The following is an 18,063-nucleotide window of genomic DNA, read 5'->3' as shown; positions in this document are numbered from 1 at the left end:
AAGAAAACATACGGAATGTATTTGTCATGTTACTTAAATTATATAGCTATGAAACTAGATATAAAATTTTTATTTTTGGCTCATTTACAACTATAAACCAAGCCTGCAAATTAAATACAAAGACAACTACACAACTAACATATTTCAAGTTAATATTGTTATTCAGTGTGACAGGTGATGTTTAGGTTTCACAGTAGAAAAAAAAAAAGAGCCTTAGGTCTCATTCCATTTTAAATCTGTTTCTGTATTTTAACTTCAGTGATACTAAAAGCTGCAAGTACCCATTCTAAGTAATGTTGTGCAAGGTGCTATTAATGACTTCAAGCTTTGTTTGTAAGTTCAGGATTGTCAGACCTCATATCTAACCAAAACACTTGCCAGCAAGCATTCCTCAAATACCAGTTTTAATGAGATGTCAGCTGTGATGTTCATTTGAAGATGAGGTTAATGTTATGTCATTACTGAAATCTTTATTAAATGGTTCTCTGCACTAGCTCGTGCTTTAAGTGGGAATGGAAAAATGTCACCGGATACTTCCAACTGCATTTACTTCTAATCAACTTTTGCAGTTGTACTACAAAGATAGGATCCATGTAATTATGGTAGCATATATATGGTATTAGCTTTGAATATACCATGCCTGTCTTATCATATGCTGTGATGATTCTAGATTCTTTTATATTTCACTGTTGGTTACAGTTACTGTGAAAGCTTTGCTTATACAGAGTGCCATTAGGACATTTGGCCTAAAGGAGATGTTAACAGAACTGAAGAAGCATCAGTGAAAGCCTTCTGACAGTACTTGTTTAGATTGTGGTTACTTTAGCATTTTTATCATTCATTTTAGATTATCTTATTTATTTAGATTATCTTTTAAATGAAAACATTAGCAAAATTTTGTACACAATTCTTAGACTCCCCTTCTCCCAACATACTTGTGACCTCCTGTTTGGGAAACACTGTTTTAGCATACATTTTTGTGATCATCAAGTTCAGGATTCAGTGGTGGGAAAATAAATTTTAAAAAACTTGGCCCTTCTTAGTGAAATGAGAGGCACTTCAACAGCAAACTATAAATAGATTGATTTGTTCTATCTGAAAGATATACAAAGAGGACTATGGGAACATATTGTAAGGACCTGCCACTTACCTTAAGAGTAGGGGAGAGTTTAGACCTATCATAAAAAAGATCTTGTTTGAACTAGGCATAGAGATAGTATGTGTAAAGACCATGGCCATGAAAGACATGATTGTTATAATGGCAAGAAGCATGAGGCCCTAGATTGCATTTGTAATGTGAGTTGTAAGTTGGACCCCACAAGTAAAAGTCTTTAATTGTTAGACCAGGTGTTTAGGTCTCATTTCATATATGCTAAGGGAGAAGATGAAGATCTTACAACTGAGAGGATATTCATGACAGTATTTATGTATATATAGCAATTACCACATTGTATTGTGTATTATTAATCACTTATATATTGATAATTAATATATTATAATACTATTAATTATGTATTAATTAAGTAATGTATCGATTAACAAGACCTCCTTCTGTAGGCCTTGGAGCTCTTCAAGGGCTGTGACCATGAATTATACCAATCTTTGTACACTAAACTTTTGGCACAGTGACTGATAAGACTAATGATTAGAAAATATTGGTTGACTAACCACAAGTAAAGGGGATTCAGTAGAGAATGATGATAATCTCCTATGGTGGTGGTTTTAATCTTTTGTGGGTGATAGACCCCTTTGTGATTCTCTTGAAAGCTACGAACCCCCAAAATGCAAATACATATAACATTTGACAGTTTCATGGCATTCATGTAGCCCTGAAACCAGTCCATGGGTTTCTTATTCAGAATTCTTCTTTAGGGAATTGAACCTATAATAATCACCCCTAAACCTCACCATGAATAACCACCATCTCTTTTAATAATCTTTATATGTTAATATGATTTCACTTGTGGAATTTAAGAAACAAAACAGATGAACATAGGGGAAGGGAAGGAAAAATAAAATAAGATGAAAACAGAAGGAGGCAAACCATAAGAGACTCTTAACTCTAGGAAAAAAACTGAGGGTTGCTGGAGGGGAGGTGGGTGGGGGGGCTGGGGTAATTGAGTGATTGGCCTGAAGGTGAAAGTGATGTAATGAGCACTGGGTGTTATATGCAACTGATGAATCACTAAATAACCTCTGAAGCTACCAATATACTGTATGTTAACTAAATAGAATTTAAATAACAAAATTGAAAAAAATTAAATAATTTGTAAATGTTGAACTATGATTGTGTCTTTTTAAATACTCAATTTGAGTTCTTACTGTGTTTGGGAGGAGTTAATTCAAACAGTTGAAGGTCTAAGAAGAAAGAACAAATTTTTTTTTTATAATGATTAAGGTAAAACTTTGCTAGTCTGTAAAGGTAATAAACAAGTAATTAATTAATCCAGCAACCAAGAATCACTTGCTCAAGGGATCCTGACATTCCTGAATTTGGGTTTAGCAAGTGAGGTAAGGTCCCCAAGACCACCCTCAGGCTGAGTGATTTGCCAGGACTCATGGGACTCAGAAAAGCTGTACTCCTGGTTATGGTTTATTACAGTGGGAAAGATACATATTAAATTATCAAAAGGAAAAGGCACATCCCAGGAGAAACCAGATGCCGGCTTCCAAGTGTCCTCAGCCTGTGCAGTAGCACAGGTGCGTGCCATAGCTCAGCAAGGGTGTAATCGCACGTGCACAGTGTTGCCAGCCTGGGAAGCTCAGCAGAGCCTTTGTGCCCAGCCATTTTATTGGAGCTCATCACACAGGCTTGTAGCATTCTTATCATGGAGAGTATTTCAAGGGCTCAGAGCTCATTTCCTAGGGACTGGCCAAGGGCCAGGCCTGAAAACAGGTCTTTCTTGGGAATGTGCAGAATTTGAGCAACTCAACCCTGCTGAGTTAACCCTTCCTACACAGCAAGTTAGCTATGCAGAGAGTTAGCTTTCTTCTGGCCTGCCTGCTGAGCTGTTCTTTTTCTAAATACACAGTCTTGGTGGACCTCCTTGGTCTCATCATAAGTAGCCATTCTGTATACTACATTACCTGAACTGTAACTTTTTCCTCTCCAAAAAGTAATTGGCAAGTTTCTTTGGACTTAAGGACATACCTGTGTTTTGCAGTTTCATGAGGTTGTAAGTACCCATTCTATCATTGATTTAACAAAAAAATTTTTTTTGAATGCTGGTTTTTACCAGGCCTCATGTTAAATATCGATTTACAGAAATGATTACTATGGATCTTGCAGTTTCATAGTGGAGAGAAAAAACTAGCAATTCTGGTAAGCAGTGTGTGCTTTGGGCAGCATTTTACCTCATTGGAGAACATGGTGGAGAGGGTGTCCGTGTGTCTGTGTATATTGGAAGGTGTTGGTAATTAGGGGAAGACTTCCCGAAAGGAGTCACCTCTTGAGCCACGAAGATCAAAAGATACAAGTGGTCATGGAGCATTGTGTTTCTCCAGTGTATGGTTGGGTTTGTGATTGGAGCATTTATGTATTACTGGTGCAGTCTTCTTGGCTTACTGAGCAAGTACACTAATCCTAGCTAGAAGATGTATGTGCTTCTTAGCGTTTGCACAAGAGGAAAGAGTGTCTGGCTTAGTACAAATCTATTTCCATTTTACTCCATTGCCATAAATCCACCCAAATGACATTTCTAACCTACTGTGAGTAGGTAGAAGTACTTTAACACATTGCTTCCCAGTGGGGGGAGTATGTGAATACATAGCTTTCAACTGAGAAGAGTAAGTATGACCGTTAAAAATTTAAATGTACTGTGTTTCAAATAGGAGGGCAAATGCTTGCCTTAACTTAATGAAATTACTTGTAAGAATTTGTACTTGGAAGCAAAAAGGTTTTAGAAAAAAACCTGAGTCCAGATTTTACCATATTTGGCTCATACGTATGTGTGGTTCTCACAGCATTTGGAACTTCTGAGAGTAATAAGAGTTTTGTTTTTTGAACAGTGCAAAGAAATTGTATGATTATAATAGGATCAGGAATGTATTATTTTAGGGAATATTGGATAATTTCAAATTGTTAACCTGGAGAATTTTTTCTAAGAGAATCTTATTCTCTTTTTCCAGCATTACAGTGTTTCTGCCACCTTTGTACAAAAGACAATTTTACTTGTGTGACAGACGGGCTCTGCTTTGTCTCTGTCACAGAGACCACCGACAAAGTTATACACAATAGCATGTGTATAGCTGAAACTGACCTAATTCCTCGAGACAGACCATTCGTATGTGCACCGTCTTCAAAAACTGGGTCTGTTACTACAACCTATTGCTGCAACCAGGACCATTGCAATAAAATAGAACTCCCAACTGTTGGTAAGTTGTTGTATAAGATTTTTTTTTCTTAACACTACACAAAAAGCTGATTCCGACTATGGTTTTAGAACTGGAAGGGATCTTAGAATCCAGTTCAGAGGCAAGAAGGAACTTGTCCGTGGTTGTAGAGTTACAGGAGTAGCCAAGATCCCGACTTCTGGGTGTTGTGTTGTTTGACAATGTGGTTCTAGTAATAGACTTTCTCTGAGGTCACTTAGGCCTGAAAGGCTAGCCTCTTAAAGGCAAATTCTGACAAAGCTGCCATAGCAGTATGTCCTCAGGCAGTCCCTACTTTATCCTTAGAGTGGGTTTCTTTTCCTTGTATAATCCTCCAGCCTTTTAAAGTAATTGATAATGGGCAGCACTAAACAGCCCAGATGCCTTCATTTTGTAATTTAACCTTGCTTTATGATCTTTGTGTATAAATCGTGTGATTTCTAAGTTTTTTGTCCTTCACTGTTGTTTACATTTTACAGTGTCCAAGCAGAGCCAGGAATTTGAAGGTTTTATACACTCTTAGGATTAGTTTAATTTTCAGGTTCTGGTTTAAGATCTTAGTCTGAGCCTGTGTATTTAACTCCTCCATCACCTTCCTCAAATCCCAAATTTCTATTGTCATAATCAAAGGAATATAAAAATGCAGGAAACTTGTATTCATGCTAGCCAAATTGATGGAAGAATACCACCCTCATTCCTGTGCTTGTGAGAAACTTCTATAATTTATACTGCAGATAACTTCAGACTAGTGAAGATTGACTCCCCATATGAAAAGAAGTAAGTGAAAGTACCTCTTACAAATCCCACCAAACCTTAAACTCTGAGGGGTTTGAGGTGAGGAGGTTACAGGAGCAAAGGCTCCGTTCTCCTTTAGGAAGAATTACCTGGTTTCATTGCTCTGGGAGGCAGACCACAGTGCTCACTCTCCACTCAGCTGGTCCAGGCATCATGCTAACTGAAGTAGGAAGCAGTGCTGTGGCCCAGCAGAAAAGGGCCAGTCCCACAGGTTACAGGGGGAGGCAATCCTGCACTTCATTCGAGTGCTAACAGCAGAGTAAAACCAGATATTCAACATTATAGGGAAGCTTCCCCATGGCAAGTTTCCATCGGACTATAATTTTTCTGACTTCTGTTCAGGGTATCTGCAATTCTAATATGAAAAAGAAAATTATAATTCCAGAATTTCCCATTTCCATTGTTTGGGCTCGAAATATCTAAATGAGGGCTCATAAGGCCTGTGAAGAACTTACTTCATTTCTAATGCTAAACGTACATAAATCCCTCATTCCCAGGTCTCTGTTAAGCAAACAGCAAAAAAATTACCAAATAAAAAGATTTAGTGGTTCAAAAGAAGTGAACTGAACTGGGTAGATGCCATGATAAGGAAGAACTTTCAAATAGTCCAAAGTTCGTTTTCAGTTAAAGATCACTTTTTTAGATGAAAAACTGAATTGATTATTTTTAAAAATGTAATATTAAAAGTGAGTAGCAGACTGGAGACTAATATTTTATAGCCTAGTGTGAGAAAAGCTTAAGGCAAGACAAGCTTGAGAAATTGTGTTACAATTCAGGGAGAAAAGATAGTGAACAAATTAAGATAGAGGATAAATATAGGTGACCCAATATACTTACTGCAAAAATTTCAGAAAATGACATAGAAGCAGACAGAAAAGAATGTGCTAGCAAAATTAAAGAAATTAATGAAAAAAATACTTAACCAAATACATATAATTAAAAAAATGTCAATTTTAAGAACAAAGAAAAATTTTGTTTATTCATTCAGCATAAGGTAACACTGCTTATCTCTTCGAGACAGAAAAAGTTCAGATTTTCTTCTTTTTTTAAATACCAAAAGGCAGTAAAACATCATATATTAATTGTTAACCAGAATTCTTTAGATCAGCCAAGATTTTCCATATATAAAAGCAATAGCCATCTTTAGATAATTAAGTATTCAGTGTATAAGGACCCTTCTTCTTAAAAGTAGTTACTAGAATTAGGATTGGATCATAAGAAATCAAATAAATATCCCAGGAATGGGAAAGTTACTTCTTTAGTTGAAGGCTGAAGAGCAGAGGAAGAATAAGTGGTTGTTGACTGAGCTGGTGATCATGAAAGGAGGGGGCCAATGGGTGATGACTGGGTGATTCACTTATTCTGGATCTGAGCCCTGTGAGCTTCTGGAATGGATCTCTGACTAATGGGAGTAGTGGCCAAGTATAGGAAATATGGAGGATTAAGAAATTGCGGTTGCCACTTTCAGTGTTTTTGCTATTGTTGATGTTTATTTCATTTGAGGCCCTTTTTCAGGAAAGCCATCATCTGGCCTTGGTCCCGTTGAACTGGCAGCTGTCATTGCTGGACCAGTCTGCTTCGTCTGCATCTCACTCATGTTGATGGTTTATATCTGCCATAACCGTACTGTGATTCACCATCGAGTGCCAAATGAAGAGGATCCTTCCTTAGATCGCCCTTTTATTTCGGAGGGCACTACATTAAAAGATTTAATTTATGATATGACGACATCAGGTTCTGGATCAGGTAAGTGAATTATTTTTCCTTTTTCCTAAGGAATCTTCTAAAAGTTAGCTGTATTCTTTATTTTATTAATTGGTTAAGCCAATTTGACTTAGTGTGTTTAAAACTTAGTGTGAATACTAAGTTCAACCTTAAGCCCAATAGAAGTCTGACTATGATTAGTTTAGCATAGAAAATTAGAATGTACTTTTACTGTTGAAATAAGTAAGTCAGCTTCCTGTTTGTATAAACTGCAAAGCTTTCTCACCTTATGACTCCATGAGATAGAAAGAAAAAGGGTAATTATTTTCTTATGGATGAGGCTGAAGTTGACAGATACTCAAATGATCTGCGGCTACCTATTCTATTCAGGATTGTTTAGCAACTTTATTTTTATACTTGAAAGCAAGCATGACAGAAAATGTGTTTGGAATTGTGAAGGTTATTTGCTTTTTTAACATATGAAATTGCTGTCTTTAGCTCAGACCTAATTTTTTATTAAACTAATGATTTTCTCACTTTAAAAAATGTCTAACCACCTTGTTGTCTCATATAGTTTTATGGATCCATGGCCTCTGTGATGTTTGCTTTTCTCAGTTCCATTTGCTGATTCTTGTGGTTTCAGAAATAGATTGGCTAATTGCCAGAATCATCCCTTGAAGTACAGCGATACTTCATGTTTAAACTGAAAGGGATTTATTTTTTCACTTGCATGCTTTGAAAGGATGCTAAGAGAGGCAGACCCCTGTCCTCCACAATATTGTAATTTGACACTGGGCTAGGAATCAAGAGATCTAGATTCCAGTGCAAGTTTGTCTTTGGTTGGCTCTGACCTTGGTTAAACTGGGTTTCTTCTTTTGGACTTCTGTTACCTCATCACAAATATGGAACAGATACTGAGATATACTGTCTTTTGAAAAATATAAATCAACTTCAAAGAAAGCTCTGGTTCATGGATAAAATGAAGATTTGAAAATATACATAATGAAAATCTCATTAGGGGCGCCTGAGTGGCTCAGTGGGTTGGGCCTCTGCCTTCGGCTCAGGTCATGATGCCAAGGGTCCTGGGATCGAGCCCCGCATCGGGCTCTCTGCTCAACGGGGGGAGCCTGCTTCGCCCCTCTCTCTCTGCCTTCCTCTCTGCCTTCTTGTGATCTCTGACTGTCAAATAAATAAATAAAATTTTAAAAAAATCTCATTAATTTTATAATTAAGTGACTAAACGAACATTAAAGCAGAAGTTGTGACTGGAGGAAGAATATGAGTGAAGCATGAAATCACATCAGTACTACAAAAGTTCATGCAATGACAAATGTCTCTTTATTTTAAGGAAATGAATATATATTGATTTATATGCATATCTGTTGAGTCATAAAAGTATGAAGAAACTGACTTCTTGGCCTGAAGTCATCTGTTGACTTTGGCCATGTATATTCAGTAAGTGACTTCTGTCCATGACACTGGACACACACAGGCTTGCCGCTGGAACCCAGGTCCCTCAAGACAGCCTTTAAGGATCCCTGAGACCATAGTGAGCAGGGAGGCAGCAAGAACTTGTATTGAGATGGAACAGCCTTGGCACTGAAGATGTGGCAGTCGTTTGGCCAGAGTGGTAGAGGAGAGGAGAGAGCTTGTTTTAGGGCTTCCCTGGGTTTCAGTTGATTCTGAGTTAATCCAAAGCATTCCCAAAGGAGATCTGGCTCATTCTAGAAGTCATCCTAGATCAAAAAACTATGATAAACAAAGACCAAAGTCCCAGAAAATAAGGGTGTCTAAGGCTCATTTGGAATTAATCCCTCGTTGCCAGACTTACACCCAGAGAAATCACAGCTGCTCATGCCACTTGGCACGGTAGTACTGTATCAGGCCTCCGGGGGAATAAGCCTACCTAAAGGATTAGAAGAAATTGCTGTCTGGATGGCAGCTGATTTCTGAATACGAATACATTTATTTGCTTTTTAGGATGCAGACATGAAGTCAAGAACGAAATCACTCTTTTCCCATTTTACCTGTATTTTTAGATGGATCAGGAACCACAGCTCTGTTGTCTGAAAGTTTCTCTCTTTCCTTTTATGCCTTACTCTGCAAAAACTTATCTACATTGTTTGCTAGCTCTGTGGCTTCAGGCAGTTAGTTGATGTCTCATGCCCAAGTTATTTTATCTTTAAAATGAAAGTAATGAACCCTGCCCTGTACACGTCATTGGATTGTTGTGAGGTTCAAATGAGATAAGATGTTTTTGATAAATTGTAGTTATATCCAAATGGCAGGTGTTAAACTTATTGGAAAGATACTTGGAAGAAAAATCTGACATATGGTATCAATTTGCTGCATTGTACCAAAAAAACTTAGTTGAAGGCCTCCTTTCCCCATCATAGTTCATTATGTGCTGAATGGCCTCCAAATTTATTGAGACAGAGGCTATCTTGTGTTGAATGATAGCAGAAAATGCCACCTGTTTCCCTTCTATTCATTATAAAGCCTTAACGCTGTCTCATGCGTGGGACTCATGACTGTGAATCAGTACAATGGCTTTATGTATACCCTTTTTAGTTCTTTTGCTCATTGAGAAAAGGTAAAACTAAACATCTCATGTTATATTCATATGTTTATTATTCAGTACTGTGACTTTAGTGGAAGAAAGGTCTATCTCTATTTCTCAAAGACTGTATCTTTAACTTGGGAACTGTGGGCAGCTCTATGTCTGAAGCTAACCTAATCCCTGTTGCGTAAATTTGAATCACAGGTTGTATGTGTGCCCTTATTTAAGCTGCCGTTAGATTGTAAAGTGTGTGTGCACATGTGCCAGTTTCTGAAAGAGAGTGAGTCTCTTAGGGCCACTGCTCATTATGCTTGTTCATGCCTGTGGTCTCTCACAACAACGCATGCAGGTTGTTCGGGTCTTACCTCTGCTGTTCACTGCATGCAAAGCTGCACAGACCGTTTGCCTATGGAAGTTTTTCTCTCACGCGGTTGTAAGGGTAGAGAAGAGGAAAGCAGAGAACATAGAGATTTGAATTAGGCCTACTTATTTTTCTCTTTAGAAGAAAATTACTACTTTTTAAAAATGCTCATGTATTCATGTGGATTATGGTAACTAAATATAGATAATATGATGAATCTCGATTTGGCTTTGCATTTTAGTTTGGGATCTAGAATCCAGTGATAATGGGGAGACAAAAATTTTCCTTGTCCTGGTAGCCTTTCTTGGCCATATCATTTACATGGGACATGAATGTGTTAGACATTTTCAGACTTCCCATGTATAATTCCCCTTTCTTCTGTACTCCTTGCCTTTCTAACTTCCAGAGTAGCCTCCTGAAGTTAACTCTTAAGTATACTTTAAATCTTTAAGTATATGGTATGACCCCATTCAAAGGCTGTAAGAAAATTTTATAAATTAGTATCTATACTAAACCACATAATTAAGAATCTTCATAATATAAAAGAGCTCCTTAATTTAAATAAGGATTTTTTTACAGATCTATTTTTAGCTAGCAGCCTCCTTATCAACATAAAAACAATTATTTATAATCAGACTGCTAACTGCTTTGTCGGAGGTGGGGAGGATAGAGAGCAAGGAGAGGAAAAGGACCCATTTGAGAAACTTAGAGATGAAAAGAGACAAAACTTCTGATCACTTTAAAGACTTAACATTTGAATTAAGAAATATTTCACATTAGGAAACCAAAGACAGCACATAATTTCATGTACTTCCATTGGGCTAATTTGGTCTAGCAAGTAACTCTGAATATAGATTATAAATTACACAAATTATGTGAATAGATTGTCTGAAAGAAATAGTAGTTTGTAGAACATGGTTTATACTGGTATTTTTATTGTCAGGGTCAGTATAATATAACACTTAACTTAGTCTATGAGGGGATATGATATTGAGTGAATTGGAATTGTCCCACATATAGTGATACTTAAATGTTGTAGGTAGTGAAAAATCTTTTTCTGTAAACAAGTAAGTGTGGCAATATTTTAAAAATACATATTTTAGAGTAGGGCATGTTCAAGATGGTGAAATAATGCCAGCGTCCCATCACCATGTTCAGTTACTTAGCATCATTCTTTAAGATACTAATGTTGCCTATGCAGCCAGTTCCTAACACATAAATTACTTTTCTTGAAATGGTTTATGTGGTAATTTTTACTGATTTTTTAAAATCAGTATGGACTGTACATACTGATTTTATGTTTGTGTTCACATACTTTTCTCCTCCCATCAATAAAACCGTTACCAGATTCATCCTTCTAAAACAAGATTTTTAAATTGCTTCTCCTCATTCATGAACCCTTTTCAGAAATTTTTAGTAGTTCCTGTTTTATCCATAGCTCTCATTGGTCTTTTTTTTCTTTTTTTTTTTTTGTAAGATTTTATTTATTTCCTAGAGAGAGAGCGCACACACAAGCAGGGGAGTAGCAGGCAGAGAGAGAGATGGGGAAGCAGACTCCCCGCTGAACAGAAAGCCCAATGTGGGGCTTGATCCCAGGATCCTAGAATCATGACCTGAGCCAAAGGCAGATGCTTAACCACCGATCCACCCAGGCACCCATCTCAGTGGTCATCTTGAGCTCGGCATTCAGTACTCTTCATACTCTGACAGCTTTCCTCTCTTCCACTGTTTTACCATACACATCACCTTCTGTTTAACTGAGCTGGTTCCATAAACATCCATTCATTTCCTCTTCTACCTTTGCTCTAATATTCCTCCTACCTGAAAACCTTCTCTCCTCTTCTCCTGTGGTCTATCCCTTCTGTAAAGGACAGTCAAATTCAACTTACTTTATAAAGCCTACCTGGACTCTCTAGGCAGATTCTAGATTCTTCTATTATATTTATTATCTTATTTTCATTTTATTATGAATTACTATTTTTTGCAAATGTAGTTTGTCACTCCTCAGTGAGATTGTAAGTTCCTTAAAGATAAAGCTTTTGGAGTTATTCTGTCACTCCTTAATGCCTATTTTCACTTTCAGGTTTACCATTGCTTGTTCAAAGAACAATTGCAAGAACTATTGTGTTACAAGAAAGTATTGGCAAAGGTCGATTTGGGGAAGTTTGGCGGGGAAAGTGGAGAGGAGAAGAAGTTGCTGTTAAAATATTCTCCTCTAGAGAAGAGCGCTCATGGTTCCGTGAGGCAGAGATTTATCAGACCGTAATGTTACGTCATGAAAACATCCTGGGATTTATAGCAGCAGACAATAAAGGTCAGTAACATCTGCTTCTCTTTTGAGTATAATGAAATCTGCTTGAGCCTTTCTACAAATACGGCTACTGAACACTGTCAGATTTGATGAGAAATAAATGTTTGTCATACAGATTAAACCCCTTAAGTCAAATAGAATATATGAGATACCTTTACAAACAGGAACTTCTTTTTTTTTTTTTTAATAATTTGCATTTCTTTTTTTTTTTTTTAAAGATTTTATGTATTTATTTGACAGAGAGAGAGATCACAAGTAGGCAGAGAGGCAGGCAGAGAGAGAGGAGGAAGCAGGCTCCCTGCAGAGCAGAGAGCCCTATGCGGGGCTCGATCCCAGAACCCTGAGATCATGACCTGAGCCGAAGGCAGCGGCTTAATCCACTGAGCCACCCAGGCGCCCCCAAACAGGAACTTCTTAAAGATTTTCTTGACTCATGACATGCTTCTAAATCTCCAATTGTTCTATAAAATAAAAGAGCTATATTTAAATTTGAAAGTGATGTGCTTTTGTCATTTTGGTTTTAGGAAGTTAGTTATTTGAGTACAGTCATAGCATAGAAAAGATAGAGTTTTATAAACCCTGGGTGCTCAAAATTTTGAGGTAAGTTAGAGCCCAGAGATCTGTTTCCTTTAAATTTCTTCATGACCATTGGGGCATTCTAATAGATACTAATGACCTAATCTATTAAAAATAACTTCTCAGCGTATTCTGTGTATTAAGTTGGCAGGGGCTAAGTAGTCTTTTAAATAAACAAACTTTTAAATCAATTCCATTAAGTAGTTTCTCCAGGGCCACCATGCCCATAGGTAACCAACCATCTAGCCGCTTTCTTGTTTGTGGTATGGGTGCCTGGGGCCCTAGCTCAGTTCGATGGTGCAAGAAGCACGGAAGCTATGTCAGTGGAGAGTCAGAATGAGTGCTGATGGGGACCTGTGGTTTCACCCTGTACTTCATCTACTGTCTTAGCTCTGGCTTCTACTGTTGTGCCCATAGTTCCTGCTTTTGAAGCTTCATCAAAGACTCGTGTTAGCACTCTCATCATCCCCGCCTGCAATCAGATGCATGCTATCACTTTCTCTTCGAGATTGGCCAGAACTATGGTCCTCTTTTTCCTCTTCTCCCTTCCCATTTTCTTCAAGTATTTATTTCTTCAGAATACTGTTTCATGATTTTCCCTTTTGCTTTCCCATATTTTTGAATTATTATCAGTAAGCAGTTATTACTTGTTTCTTTTTTAGAGTTTATTTCTAGAAAATTTCCAATATATAGAAAAGTGGAGCGAATAGAGCCTGTCACCCAGCTTCAAAAGTGATTAGCTCATTGCCAATCATATTTGATCTGATTCTACCTACTCTGCCTCTGACTTATTTGAAGCCAAAGATACGATAATATATCATTTTATCCATAAACACGTTTCATTTGTATTTTTAGATTAAGGAATCTTAATGCAATGTGACCACATTACTGTTGTTAATTTTTAAAATGTCATCAGTATCCAGTTAGTTTCACATTTCTGCAGTTGTGTATTCTTTTTTTAAAAAAATTGGTTATTCACTTTTAAGATGCAAAATCCACACATGGCATTTGGTTGATATTTAATTTAAATCCCTTAAAATTGCTTTGTTCCTCTTCATTTTTTTTTTCCTTGTAGTTTCTTGAAGAACTGGATTGTTTGTCCTGTAGGGCTTATCACATTCTGGATTGTGTTGATTGAATTTCCATAGTATGTCTGACTTGCTTCTTGTATTTAAAAACTGGTAGTTAGGATTAGAGACTCAATCTGAGTAGTTTTATTGGTTTCCTGAAAATATTGTATACCTGCCTATATATTATGCACTTTATATGATACACTTTTATAAAATGTATTGTATATTGTGTATTATATATCAATATATATATCACTTTAGGAGCCATACAATATTTGATTATCTCTCTCTTTTTAAAAAAAATTTTTATTTATTTATTTTAGAGAGAGAGAGAGAGCATGAACAGGGCAGAGGAGCAAATGGGGAGGGCAGGGAGGGGGAAAGGGGAAGGAATCTCAAGCAGACTCCCCGCTGAACGCTGAGTGCCACCTGGGGCTTGATCTCACAATCCCTCTTGATTATCTCTTTTTTGTGACTTGGGGCAGTGATGAATGTGATGGATGTAGGCAGTGATCTATCAGTGGCTACTACCAATTCAGTATTACTTAATGTAAAAACAAAAGCAGTGGTCATAGTTCGATTAAGTCCTTCGTTTTCATTTTCTTCTGCCTTTGGCACCGTTTAGTTTCCCTTCTAACTCTTAAAACAACCTTACAGACAATGTTCTGTGACTGTAGATTTTCTCTGTTCATTTCTTACTTCTTAGTAGTTGTGTTTGTTTTCTAAAAACTCTTTTTATTGATTTGTGTGAAGGCTCCTAGGTCTACAAACAGTAACTGCTCCCTTTAAGGACTTAGCCACATGCATAGTTTCAAACTTGACTGTGGTGGTTGCTTTTAAAATCTGCCTTTTGGGGCTCAAACCTCACCCAGGCCCAACATGTTTTAGGCACGTTCCAAGTTGCAAACAGCCTGGCAGAAAATGCCCTTGCTGCTGTGCCCTGAAATTTTTTCCCCCCATTTGCTCAGGCAGCAGCCAAGCTGGTGCTGTCATCTGGTGGTCACCATGGGAACTGGCTCACCCTCTTGCATCTTCACTACCCTCTTCTTTCTTCGTCAGGGGAATGGACTTTGTCCATCCTACAAACATTGTAGGATGGGCTACATCCACCCCAGTTCCCTTCTCCTTTATCTTTATACTCCTGATTTAGTTAATTCCCCTTCAGGCAACCCTTTATATTACACAGCCTCTTACATATCCTTCTTCTGCCTCTCTTGTTAATTACTTCAGAAAATCTCTCTTTCTTCCATCTGCCTGTGTTCCTCTTTGTCAGCCTTTCAGAATTCAGTCATGATTAATAAGCATGCAGATGCAAATAGTGATGCATTTGTGTCAGGGAAAAGAAAAGATATACATTTGAGTAGAATCAGTTTATAAAGTTTAGGAAGAATAAACTTTGTTTATATTTAAAGTTTATAAAGAACTAGTGTCCTGAGTATCTAAATTCTTTCGAAAGTACCCAGAAATCCCCTCCTGAATCTTCTGAAAGTACCCTTCTTAATCTCATCTAATCAGTTATTTTCCTTGAAGTAACAGACTTCAAAATATAGAATCTATTTTATGTCAGTTGGGGTGGGTTTTTGTTGTTGTTGCTGTTTTTTGCAACCATTAGGGAAGGGGACAACCCATTTTAAGTTCTTATGAGCCGTGCATTCTACTAAATGCTTAATTAAGGTTGTCCTGTTTTTTAAATCTTAACAGTTTTGCAAAAGTAAGGTATTCTTGCTGTGTAAAAGAAGGAACAGAGCCTCACATATCTGAGGTCACATAGTCAATAATAACTAGGCCCTGGATTTCACCCCAGGGCAGGATGACCCCCAAGTGTGTATCTTTTACTGAATTGTGCTCCTTCCTAGTATGTGGTTTTCTTGCTATTCCTATGCTAGATAAACTTTTGTGGACCAGCCTAACCTAGAAGCCTAGCCAGAATCTTTACCACGATTTCCATGGGAAAACACATTTCAAATCTATGTATTAGTTTACAGACAAATATTTGGAATACATATTCCTGGTTGTTGAGGTTCAAAATCACCTTATGTAAAACTGGATTCAGCCCCAGCTTTTTTTCCTCCTGACCTGTCCCAGCTTTCCCATTTGTCAATGATACCATTATTTTTATATTTTTTCTGAGCTGGAAACCTTGGAATCATAATCCTCTTATCTGACTTCTTTGTGAACTGAATGTACAGTCTGATTAAAGCTTGCATTTCTTCATTTAAACTCACTTCCAGTTTTGTCCTATACTATTCCATTCCTACCTACTGTGGCCACAGTGGGCTCTAGATTCTTCTCATCTTCCTCATGCTCCCCTTTCCTTTCCTCCTTCTAGAAAGAACCACTGAGCACCCAACCCGAACCAAACATTTTTCTAGCCACTCAGGAGTCCCAACTCTGCTATCATCTGTATAGATTCAAAATCACCATCTTTGAACTATGATTCCTTATCTCTTAAGTGGGATTCGTTCTCCTTGTCTTATCTCAAGAATAGGGGGCTTACTCAGAGGCTCTAAAAGCTATGTATGTAATAGTGTGAGACAAAGTAAAAATACAAAGGAAATAACACACAGACTTAAGTACCTTCATCATGTTACAGTCATGGAATTCAGGACTGAGTAAGAGTGGTAACTTTTGAAAGGATAAATGGATGTTCTGCAACCCATCTGAAACATTGTTATTCTCATCTACAGACAATGGTACATGGACTCAGCTCTGGTTGGTGTCAGATTATCATGAGCATGGATCCCTTTTTGATTATTTGAACAGATACACAGTTACTGTGGAAGGAATGATAAAACTTGCTTTGTCCACAGCAAGCGGACTTGCCCATCTCCACATGGAGATTGTTGGTACCCAAGGTAACTCAAAGTACTTATGTTATTTAAGCTTGAAATTCCCATGAACCTAATGTCCGTTAGAAAATTTTTGTAAGAAGTCAGCCTAAATGAAGATGTTTAAAATGAATTTTAAATTTAAAATGATTTAAATTTTGATGAAATTATTTTATCTTTCTGTTGAAAATTTCAGGTGGAGTTAGGAGTAGGGGAATTAGTTTAGAGAGTGTCTAGTCATTGTAGCAACACTGATATGTGAGTTCTTAAAAGTAGCATCTAGTCTTGTGATTTTTGAGGATCTCGATTTGAGAATTCAAGTCTGACAGAATGTGTGTTTTTATGTGTAGTATCAAATGTAATATGAAACATGCTTTTTAAAAATCAGCATGCCACCACCTAATGTTATCTGGCCATCTAATAATTATATTTGACCCTGAGATAAGGAGACTGCATGAGACCATTTTATAGTTGAAAAATTATATACTAAATTTTAGTTATGAAATTGTTATGGTATGATTTTTGTGCCATGTAGGGTATCAAATGCCAATATATCTCTCTCCTCTAGTGATTATCCCCTTGCCACCTGGTGGCTCCCTCACTCCCCACTTTACTACACACATGCTCTTTCACATCTTAGCCCCCCTCATCTTTGTAATCATTACTGTTGATAATAACAGTTCTATTGCGTTATGATTCACATGTCATATAATTCACCCATTTTAAGTGTATAAGTCAGTGGCTTTTAGTATATTCACAGAGTTGTGCATCACCACAGTCTGTTTTAGAACATTTCATCTCTCCAAGAAGAAACACTATGCCCATAGCAGTCACTCCCCATTTCCTCCCAAACTCCTTAATCTTGAGCAACCACTAATCTGTTTTCTGCCTCTTTAGATTTGCTTATTCTGGGTAGTTCCTGTAAATGGAATCGTATCATATTTAGTCTTCTGTGACTGGCTTCTTTCTCTTGGCATGTTTTCGGGATTCATCCATGTTAAAATGCATGTATCAGTAGTTCATTCCTTTTTATGGCTGAGTAGTATTTCATTGTTTGGGTATACCACATTTGTCCATCCATCGGTTGAAGGACACTTAGGTTGTTTCCACTTTTGGCTTTTGTGAATAATGCTGCTATGAACATTGATGTACACTTTGTTGGTGGGTATATGCTTTTAGTTCTCTTATACAGTGGAATTGCTGGATTATACAGTAACTAATGGTTTTGAGGCACTACTAGACTATGACTCTTTTGTCCAAAGTGGCTACAGCATTTTACATTCCTGCCAGCAGTATAGGAGGACTCCAGGGTTTCCACTGTTAGTATTAAAGGTTGTAAATTTTATGCTGCGTACATTACAGTTGGTGGGTAAAGGAAGTGGTGTAGATGCTTGGTCCTTGGACTGAAATACCAGTCTGTGACAAGAGTTCCATAAATAATTCATAAGATATCAACAAACATCTTTAACTCCTAGTCTTTGAGTTGT

General features: G+C 37.3%; 1 protein-coding gene across 3 annotated transcripts in view; it reads left to right on the top strand.

The window, feature by feature from the left end:
• The window catches only part of TGFBR1 (transforming growth factor beta receptor 1), a 56,229-nt gene that overhangs the window by 25,184 nt on the left and 12,982 nt on the right, over nucleotides 1–18,063 (top strand). For 2 of the 3 annotated variants that reach the window (XM_046023221.1, XM_046023222.1), the window contains 4 exons: nucleotides 4,129–4,374; nucleotides 6,682–6,912; nucleotides 11,875–12,105; nucleotides 16,436–16,603. In XM_046023221.1, coding sequence (XP_045879177.1) covers nucleotides 4,129–4,374; nucleotides 6,682–6,912; nucleotides 11,875–12,105; nucleotides 16,436–16,603 — 876 coding nt within the window. Of the gene's footprint in view, nucleotides 1–4,128; nucleotides 4,375–6,669; nucleotides 6,913–11,874; nucleotides 12,106–16,435; nucleotides 16,604–18,063 lie in introns of all 3 variants that reach the window. The other variant, XM_046023220.1, reaches the window with a different exon arrangement.

This window comes from Meles meles, chromosome 11, assembly GCF_922984935.1.
Source record: "Meles meles chromosome 11, mMelMel3.1 paternal haplotype, whole genome shotgun sequence".
NCBI classification, from domain to species: domain Eukaryota; kingdom Metazoa; phylum Chordata; class Mammalia; order Carnivora; family Mustelidae; genus Meles; species Meles meles.
Note: the sequence above shows the minus strand (reverse complement) of the source record. Positions and strands in the feature narration are given on the sequence as shown.